Source organism: Otolemur garnettii, unplaced genomic scaffold (genome assembly GCF_000181295.1).
Source record: "Otolemur garnettii isolate 467f Iridium unplaced genomic scaffold, OtoGar3 scaffold00278, whole genome shotgun sequence".
NCBI lineage: Eukaryota > Metazoa > Chordata > Mammalia > Primates > Galagidae > Otolemur > Otolemur garnettii.
This window is the reverse complement of record NW_003852673.1, coordinates 369,763-380,107: the sequence shown is the minus strand read 5'-3', so window position 1 is coordinate 380,107 and position 10,345 is coordinate 369,763. Positions and strand designations below refer to the sequence as shown.

The 10,345-nt window shown below is 36.4% G+C and overlaps 1 protein-coding gene across 10 annotated transcripts in view; it reads right to left on the bottom strand.

Moving 5' to 3' along the window:
• SUPT20H (SPT20 homolog, SAGA complex component) overlaps nucleotides 1–10,345 on the bottom strand; it is a 45,613-nt gene that overhangs the window by 25,550 nt on the left and 9,718 nt on the right. For all 10 annotated transcript variants that reach the window (XM_023508821.1, XM_023508818.1, XM_023508814.1 and 7 more), the window contains 2 exons: nucleotides 7,668–7,784; nucleotides 7,513–7,566 (listed from right to left, as the gene is read on the bottom strand). In XM_023508821.1, coding sequence (XP_023364589.1) covers nucleotides 7,513–7,566; nucleotides 7,668–7,784 — 171 coding nt within the window. The remainder of the gene's footprint in view (nucleotides 1–7,512; nucleotides 7,567–7,667; nucleotides 7,785–10,345) is intronic.

Sequence of the window (10,345 nt, the reverse complement as noted above, 5' to 3'; positions counted from 1 at the left end):
AAGTGCAAGTGAAGCAGCAAGTACTGATATAAAAACTGAAACAAGTTACGTGAAGATATAGGTAAAATAACTGATGAAGGTAGCTACATTAAACAACACATTTTCAATGCAGATAAAACAGCCTTATGTTGGAAGAATATGCCATCTAGGACCTTCAAAGCTAGTAAGCCTCTGGCTTAAAAGCTTCAAAGGAAAAGTTGACTCTTTTTAGAAGCTAATGTAGCTGGTAACTTTAAACTGAAGCCAAAGCTCGGGGCCTTAAAAATTAGGCTTAGTATACCTTTGCTCTAGAAATGGAACAAACCATGGAGGATGGTACATCTGTTTACAGCATAGTTTATGGAGTATTTTAAGCCCACTCTTGAGAACTAATGCTCAGAAAAAGATTCCTTTCAAAATATTATTGCTCATTAACAACAACCTAGTCCACCCAAGAGCTCAGACAGAGATGTAAAGATTAATACAGTTTTAATGTCTGCTAACACAACATCTGTTCTGCAGCTCATAAATCAAGTTGTTGTTTTGATTTTCAAGTCCTGTATTTAAAAAGTACATTTTATATAGCTTCTGTAAGTAATGATTCCTATGATGGATCCGGGCAAAGTAAACTGAAAACCTTCTGGAAAGGATTTGCCATCCTAAATAGCATTAAGAACATTTGTGATTCATGGGAAGAGGTCAAAATATCAACATTAACTGGAGTTTGGAAGAAGCTGATTCCAGCTCTCATAAATGATTTTGTGGGGTTCAAGACTTCTGTAGAGTTAAGTCACTGCAGATGTGGCAGAAATAGCAAAACTAACTACAGAGCCAGAGGATGTGCCCAAATTGCTACAATCTAATAATAAACTCTAATGGATGAGGAGTTATTTCTTTTTGATGAGCCAAAAAGATGGTTTCTGAAGATGGAATCTACACCTGGAGAAAATGCTGTTAACGCTGAAATGGCAAAAAAGGATTCAAAATATTCCATAAACTTAGTTGATATAGCAGCAGCAGGTTTTTAGAGGTCTGACTTCAGTTTTGTAAGCTATTCTACTGTGGGTAAAATGCTATCAAACAGCAGCACCACATGCCACTGAGAATCTTCTGACTCACTGAAGACTTAGACTGTGAGCACTTTTTAGCAATAAAGTATTTTTTAATTAAGCGATAGTTGCTATAGTCTAATAATTAAGTTCTCAAACTTGCCACCATGTGCTTACACTGGCAGCACAGTACAAAAAGCTTGGTAAGGTTTCATAAGCTTAGTATATCAAGGTCTCACAGCTGTGTTCATGGGGACATGTGAAGGTGCCTTGCTGAGTGGTGTTCATTATTGCTGTTGTATGTGCCGTCAGGGGAATGTCAGTTTGAATGAGAGCAACAGACATTAAATTTCTTGTTAAACTTGGCAAGAGGGGAAGTGAAATCAGGGACATACTAGTTGAAGTTTATGGGGATAATGTCATGAAGAAAACGGGGTGTACAAATGGATTAAATGTTTTTCTGAGGGGAAGAGAAAGTGTCATTAAGAGAAGCAAGGGTGGCCAATAACAAGTAGAAGTGACAAAAGCAAAGCTAAAATTCATCAAACTGTGTGTCAAAATCATCAGCTTACTCTGAGAAGCATAGCAGAGTAAACACCAACAGAGAAACCAAGTAAACACCAATAGAGAAACAAAAAATATTAACTAAAAATCTTGGTGTGAGAAAAGGTGTGTGCAAAAATGATTCTGAAGGAGCTCACTGATGAAAAAAAGCAAAGTTTGCCAAGACCTTTTGGAGAGGCAATGTGATGTTTTAGGATGTGCTACCACTGGTGATGAAACATGAGTATACCAATACCACCCTGAAAACAAAGTGTCAAAATGCACAATGGAAGTCAGCCAAGTCTCCAGGACCAAAAAAGTTCAATCAGTCCAAATCAAGAGTCAAATAAATGTTGCTAATCTCTTTTGATATTAGAAAGATTATTCATTATGAGTTTGTGCCAACAAGACAAATAGTTAACCACGTTTACAAGGTTACCATTTGGAAGTGATGAAAAGGATTTGTGAAAAAGATAAAAACAACCTGAACTTTTTACCAACAACTCATGGCTCCTGCATCATGACAATGCACCAGCTCACAAACCACTGTCATAGAGTTTTTAGCCAATAAACAAATAACTATATTGAAACATCCTCCCTATTCACCTGATCTGGCCCCCATTGACTTTTTTCTTTACCCAAAGATAAAGGAAATATTGAAAGGGAGACACTTTGATGACATTCAATACATCAAGCTTTACTGATGGCCATTCCAGAAAGAGTTCCAGAAGTGCTCTGAAGAGTGGACTGAGCACTGGCTTCTGCCCATAGCTTCCAAGGGGGAGGGGAGTACTTTGAAGGTAACTGTAATGATATTCACCAGTGAGGTATGTAGTACTTTCTCTAGGATGAGTTCATGAACTTAACTATCAGACATTATTTTTTTAGATAATCCTTATTAATAGACTATAATACAATTGACTGAAACAATACAGGAACTGTGAAACTGTGCAGACCCACTTACACATGAATTTTCAATAAAAGTTAACACTGTGTCTGCCTCTCCTTCCACCTTTACCTGTTCCACTGCTGCCACCAGAAAAAGCAAGGCCAACTCCCTCCTCAGCTTTCTGCACATGAAGACAGGGATGAAGCCCTTTATGATGACCCACTTAATGAATAATAAATGTTTTTATTTTCTCTTTCTGATTTTCTTAGTAACATTTTTTTAGCTTACTGTATTGTGAGAATACAGTATATAATATATATATAAAATACATATTAATCAACAGTTCATGTTATATAAGGCTTCTAGTCAACAATAGGCTATTAGCAAAGTTTTGGAGGAGTCAGAGGTTATATGTGGATTTTCAACTGTGCAGGAGGTTGGCACTCTTTTCCCCTCCATGTTGTTCAAGGGACAACTATATAGCCTAAGCCTAACTTCTAAATGCACCGGGAAACCAAAGAGTTTGTGTGACTTGCTTTATTGCAGTGGTCTGAAACTGAACCCATAGTGTCTGTGAGGTATGCCTGCAATTTATACAAATTATGAAATGATCAAATTCTAATAGCGCCTATCCATTAATCCAACAAATTACAAGCAGTACCTAAGTTTCAAACATCCAACTTACATACAACTCACACTTATGAATGGAGGCTATTACAAATAATAGGTAAATGTATACAAATTCGACCTAAGAGCAAACCTTCAGAACCTATCTTGTTCATAACCCATGAATTGCCTGTATTTATTGAGCACCTACTATGAGGGAAGCACCATTCTAGGAAGCTGAGGATAAAGTAGTGAGAAAAAGATAAAATTCTGTTCCCACAAAACTTACAGTGTCATGATGGATTATAGCACTTTTAGTAACTGCCAAGTAACAGTCCCCTTCTACACTCAGCTTGAGCATATTATAAGCATAAAAATAACTATACTAATATTGTGAAAATTCTATATACTCAATTCCAAAGTACATACATAACTTACCTTACTAATCCCCCTGTTTTGATTGTTATTAACCTCTAAAGTATGTTACAGCTATCACTAAATTTTTAGAAGTTAAATGAGTCAATAAAATAATTTCACTCAACTTTTTATTATGCGTAATTTTAAACATACATGCTAGTAAGAAGATTAATAACACCTAATTTTATTTGTGACTATACACATAACTTTTGTTTCTGTTTATTTTACTGGAGTAATTAAAACGCATCTCAGATGTGCTATTTCACATGAGAATACTTGAGTGTCAGAAACCAGCCTCAACATGCGATGGGTTTACTTCCTAGTGGCCTGGTGGTGTGAGGAGATTGGAAAATTATTAGTAGGAGTTATAGAATGTTAATATAGAGAAATAATATACACAGACAAAGAGTTTTAAGAGTAGTGGGGCTTGAGAGGCAGCACACACTTCTTCATGAGGCTTCTAGCATGCCGTCCTGAGTATTTATTTCATACATTAGTGTTCCAGTCATAAATCTCATGAAAGCAAAGCAAACAATCCTATCAAGGTTCTTGCTACGCTTGCATTCCTACTAACTAAACTAACTCTACAGCTGATTATGTTAATTTCATGGATTTACTTGTTACTTTTTACTGCTTTAAAGTATTATGGTCTTAATGTAAACAAAGTCTTGACAACGGAACCAATCAGAGGCCGACTCAAGGACCAAATCCTAGCTGACCCACAGACCCTCAGTCATACACCACAGATGTGATGTTTTAATACTTTGACAGCCTTATATCCAAACAGATAAACTCCTCTGGCCTGATCAAGGTGACAGAAGAAAAGAGATCTTTCTTCTCCTTATCTGTTCCGGAGCAAGTTTCCCCAGTTAGACAAAGTTTAAAGAATTCACATTCTTAACTCCCAAAAACCACTCCTGAGAGCAAACAGCCTTTCCCTGGCAGAAAGCAGCTTTAAGGGCTCCCTTAAGGCTATGCCACAGCTTTGAGAGGTGGGGGTGGGGAGGAGATATAATATGCTAGGCTGCAGAAATATTATAATGACAGGATCTTACACTTTGTGCTCAGAGCCAAGAAAATGGGTCTGAATTGATTCCTCATAACTGTCTTCCTTTGTCTAAACTCTGTTCCTAATAATATTTCTAATCTACTAACAACTAATAATTGAGGAATAGTTTCAAACTTATAAAATCATTATTACTAGCAAGGCAAGCACATCAAGACATGACTCCTCCCACATGTACCCTTCACTTAAGCATGCATTACTTGATAAGGACCTCTATAATATCCAGTCTACATTTAAATTTCCACCGATTGTCCATAAGAGTGTAATTTCTGTTGGTTTGTTCTAATTTGAACTCAAATAAGACCCCCCACACTGTATCCCTCTAAAGCTTCTTTTTTCTTCCATAATGATAACCTCTTCCCTGAAATGTTTTTAATTTTTTTTTTCCCTTTGGCCAGGGCTGGGTTTGAACCCGCCACCTCTGGTATATAGGCCAGCGCCCAACTACCCCTTTGAGCCACAGGCGCTGCCCTGAAATTTTTTCCTTTTGTCCAGTAACTGATTTGTTGGATTTGATGAACTGCTGTTCTCTCACGGTATCAGTTAAATGGATCTGGCTGGTTGCTTCCTCATTGTGTTACTTAAGGATTTTGTTAATTCTCTGAATTCCCTCTAGTTCAGTGGTTCTCAGCCTTCCTAATGCCCGTGTTGTTACCAATTGAACAAGGGAGTCGCGACCCACAGATTGAGAACTGAGGCTCTCTTCGTTTAGACAGAAATTTGTTGTTGGTACTATTACACACTTTCTCTTGTATCACACCAGGAAGCATACAATGATAGACTGTTCTAGTTTCAAAACTAGAACATCTCTGCATTGTAAAATTTCCCATGACTCTATCATAATTAATGGTTTTCACATCAAAGAATGACTAATTATTTCATTAGGATTTTCAAAGTGATAATTTTTTTAGTCTATCATTTCTTTTGTACCTATTAACTGACATTCTTCTAAGAATTCTGCCTCAATTACTATTTTGCTATCTAAAATACAGGTTGTACAGGAATAACATCACTATATTTTCTCCTTTATTAATTCTCAAAGTAAGAAATTAATGCTTACTAATTCCTGATGGTAACCATTTTTTTTTGTTTTCAAATATTCTCTTAATAGCTTTTAGCTATTTTGTAGATGAAAAGTTTACAGTGCCAACTAAACTACAATACTCAATAGTTATGGATGAAATAAGTCTTTATAACCCTCTTTCACAGACTGGATAATTTTCATTATTGATATTTCCTTTGATTTAGGAATTATTTCTCTCTATAATAGAAGAAAAATAACACTCTGGTGAGTAAACATCTCACAAGGGTCTTCATAAAGCTCATGGAAACTGCATATTATGAAAACATGCACAGATTTCATAACTTTTTGTATCAAATAAACATACTTGTTATAACATGTCTGAACAGGATCTAGTCTGAGGCATTAGGAAGGATAAGACTCAGTGTGAAAGAGCCTCTATCAGAGCAACACGAATTCTGCTACAATTGAACAACATCAAATTTACAGTGAAGCTATAGTGGAAGAATGGTGAAATCACTGATGCAAAAAGTTTATGGGGACAATGCCCCCAAAGAAATCACCCATTTACTTATTTCAAGGAATAAGACAGTAAGATGAAAACTGCAGCAACAGACCATCTATATCAATTTGAAAGGAAAAAATTAATGTTGTTCATGCCTTAATTGAAGAGGACTTATGATTAACAGCAGAAACAAAGGTCAACATCATGGACACCTCAACTCATTCAGCTTACACAATTCTGACGCAAAAACTAAAGCTGAGTAAACTTTCTACTCAATGGGTGCCCAAACCAAAACCATTGCATCCAGATCTTTGGGTGGCAATTTTAAACAAGTTGAGACAAGTTGAAGCACTTCTTTGAAGAAATATAACCAGTATGAAACATGGCTTTACTGGGATGATCCTAATTTGCTTACTGACTTTTTGGAGGGCCAAAGAATGTTAGTATCTATTTATTATGAGAGCATGTTTAGAAAGTTAGCTAAAGGGTTAGCAAAAAACTCTCAGGACAGCTTCATCAAAGAGTTCTTATCTACCCTAACAATGCTTCTGCTCATTCTTCTCATCTAACAAGGGCAATTTTGCAAGAGTTCCAATGGGAAATCATTATGCATCCATCTTACAGTTCTAATTTCTGACTTCTTTCAGTTTCTCAAAAAATCTATAAAGGGCATCCATTTTTCTTTATTTAATAATGTAAAAAAGACAGCATTGATATGATTAAATTCCCAGTGCTCTTCGTTCTTTAGAGATGGACTAAATGGCCGGTATCACTGCTTATAAAAGTGTCTCCCCTCCCCCTATTTTCCATCATAAAGGGCAAATTCCTGGGGCCATCCTCATAGTAGCTCCCACGGACAACAAAGATTGTGAACTTCTAGATGCTCTCTGAGAAACTTTAAGTGTCTTGAACTGGATGTAGCTTATGTTGAGAAATAAAGTTTTTACTTCTTATTTTTATCTTTTAATTCCATTTTTCCATGAACTTTTTCAAGCCCCCTCATTTATTATTGAGGGTCAACAAACTATTCTTAGGGGTGAGTTCCCCTAGTTCTAAGGCAACTATATAAATGGCAATGAAAGACAGGCTAGGCCTGCTTTAGAATCTTTGATGATAGAAAGTCATTATCTATCTGTAACTACAGTAAAAGCATAATATTCTTCTGTTTGCAGGGATAAGTTTCACACTGAACATATTAAGTCATCCTGACCATAACACGATGCTCAGCAACTTGAGGAACAACTGCATGTGTAAAGAGACCCTTAACTTCTAAAGGTCATCAAAGAATCCCAGTTTTTCACAAAAGGTATCAAACGTTATTCATGAATAAAAATATGAGCAGAAAACGGTCTTGTTTAACTTAATGATAAGTCGCCTTTTTTTTTTTTTGAAATCCTGTATTTTGCCTGTTTGGTATTAAAAAGTAAAACAACTAACCTGGGTCCATTTATGATTATCACTTGTTATTGAATGTACATCACAGATTAAAGTCTAAACAAAATAAAAATTTAAAAGCCCATTAGTCTATACACAAACAAATGAAGACATTTAACAAGTAAGACTTTAAAATCTAAAATAATAACATTCCTTACCTGCATTGTTGGACGTAAGAGAATGTGCCTACTTTGGTAACCAGGAGATTTCATGTTACTGGACTGCCTATAATCACGTATTTCTGCTATGACACACCCGCAATGAAAAATATTAACCTGTTTTGGGAAAAAATACTTACATAACTATGTTTTTCAAAAGCCTAAATAAGTGGGGTTAGTTACCAAATGTTTCAAAATTCTTTACATGCATGTATTATTTCTGGCTATTCATATACTCTTCAACAGATTTCCCTTCACAGGATAAATGTTTTTGTTTTTTAACTTTTTATTAAATCATAACTGTATACATTTATGGGGTACAATGTGATGATTTGATATACAATGTGGAATGTTTAAATATAACTGATTAATGTGACCATCACCTCACTTATTTTTTTGTGCAAAGACCTTTATAATATACTTAGTTGTTTTGAAATGTACCATTCATTGCACTGTACACACTGGGTGAGATCCTACCAAATACTCTCCCCTCCACTCACCCTCTCCTCCCTTCTCTCTTCTCTGCCCTCCTTGCTGGACTATTTTGTGTTTTATCATTCATATGAATGTGTAAGTGATCATATATTCGTTTCATACTAGTTTTGAGTACAATGGATACTTTTTTTTCCATTCTTGAGGTACTTTACTAAGATTATGTTCCAGCTCCATCCAGGTATACAAAAAAGATGTAAAGTCTCCGTTATCTTTATATAGCTGCATTGTATTCAATGGTATACATATACCACAATTTGTTAATCCATTCATGGGTTTATAAGCATAAGGGGAATTATTTTATGTTCACTGACTTGAAGGGTTTAAGACTGTTTAGTGATTTCTAGTTATACATTGGCTTTGGGATCTACAAAGACAACACATCGACTTTTTTTATTTTTATTTTTTTTGAGACAGAGCCTCAAGCTATTCCCCTGGGTAGAGTGCCGTGGCATCCTGGCTCACAGCAACCTCCAACTCCTGGGCTCAAGCGAGTCTCCTGCCTCTGCCTCCCAAGTAGCTAGGACAACAGGCGCCCACCACAATGCCTGGCTATTTTTTGGTTGCAGCCATCATTGTGTTTGGTGGGTCCAGGTTGGATTCAAACCTGCCACCTTGGGTGTATGTGGCTGGCGCCTTAGCCACTTGAGCCACAGGTGCCAACCCAACACATCAACTTCTGGCATTTACATACTATTCATGTTACAGATTCTTGGAACTGCTGTTCTTCTGAAGCTCACTGGCTCACTGTATTCTCTGTTAACTTTATCATTATTAGAAAGTGTTTTTTATTATAAGTTGCCAGTTGAACCTGCCAGTTTCAGCTTCTACATTTAATTGTTATATTTGCTTCTGCTAAATTTCCAGAAATAAAGTCTTAGCCTTTTTTAATAAGAGAAAAGCTCACTATAAAATTCAAATTAAAAAAATTGTTTTCTAGTCTTTTCTGCACTCAAATGTAAATCTTTCATCATTGGGGTCTTGTTAGTTATAATTTCCCGTAGTCGTGTTTTTTACCCATTCAGAACTTTTAGTGGGTACTGTGACCTCCATGTTATCAGTCATTCTTATCCTCCTTCTTTATAACAAATACTGAGCAACTATAATGTATACTATGTGCTAGACACTATCCAAGAAGCTTCACAGATTCAGTGGTGAGATGATATAGAGTGTAGGAAGATAAGCAATAAACATGTAAACAAAACAAGATAATTTAAGATAGTGAAGAAGGCTACACAGGAAATAAAATAGGAAGGGGCTAATTTAGATTACATCTCAGATAACAACCTCTTTGAGGGAATGATGTTTCAGCTGAGATACACATGGAAATCGCAAGAGAGGGCTAAACATCTGGGACAGATCATTCAGATAGAAGAAGAGCAGATAAAAAGGTCTTACTGTAAAAATAAGCTCAGAGTGCTTAAAAATGCAAAGAAGGCAGGGATGGTTGGAATGCAATGAATAAGGATGAGAATTAGGAGATAAAGACAAACAGGAAATCAGAGGTTTTGTCCAGTAAGAGAGCACTGGAGAACTTAAAGCAGGAATACAATACATTTGCTTTTGTGCTTACTATTTTTATTTTGTAAACTTAATCTGGCTGTCTGTGGAGAACTAACTTCTAAAGTTCTGGAATAAAAGCAGGAAGTTCAGCAAGGTAACCATGGCAGGCAATGACTATATACTATGTATACAGACAGAAGAGCTGAAGAGCTGACATTTACTGATGGATTGAATGTAGAAGGTGAGAGTAGGATCATCAGTTAAGACTGGAGACTGGTGTAAAAATAGGTTTGAAGGTTAAAAAGTTCTGCTTTTATCATGTTAAATTTGAGAAACCTGTTATATATCCAAGATATATGTAAGTTAGGAGTGTGGTGGAATGACCAGGGGGAGACATGTAAGTAAAGAATTAAGTAACAGGCTCAGCACCCATAGCATAGTGGTTATGCTGCCAGCCACACACGCGGAGGCTGGTGGGTTTGAACCTAGCCTCAGCCAGCTAAACAAATATGACATTGTAGCGAAAAATAGCCAGGCATTGTGGCAGGCACCTGTAGTCCCAGCTACTTGGAGGCTGAGGCAAGAGAACTGCTTAAGCTCAAGAGTTTGAGGTTGCTATGAGCTGTGACACCACAGCACTTACTGAGGGCAACGTAGTGAGACTCTGTCTCAAAAAAAAAAAA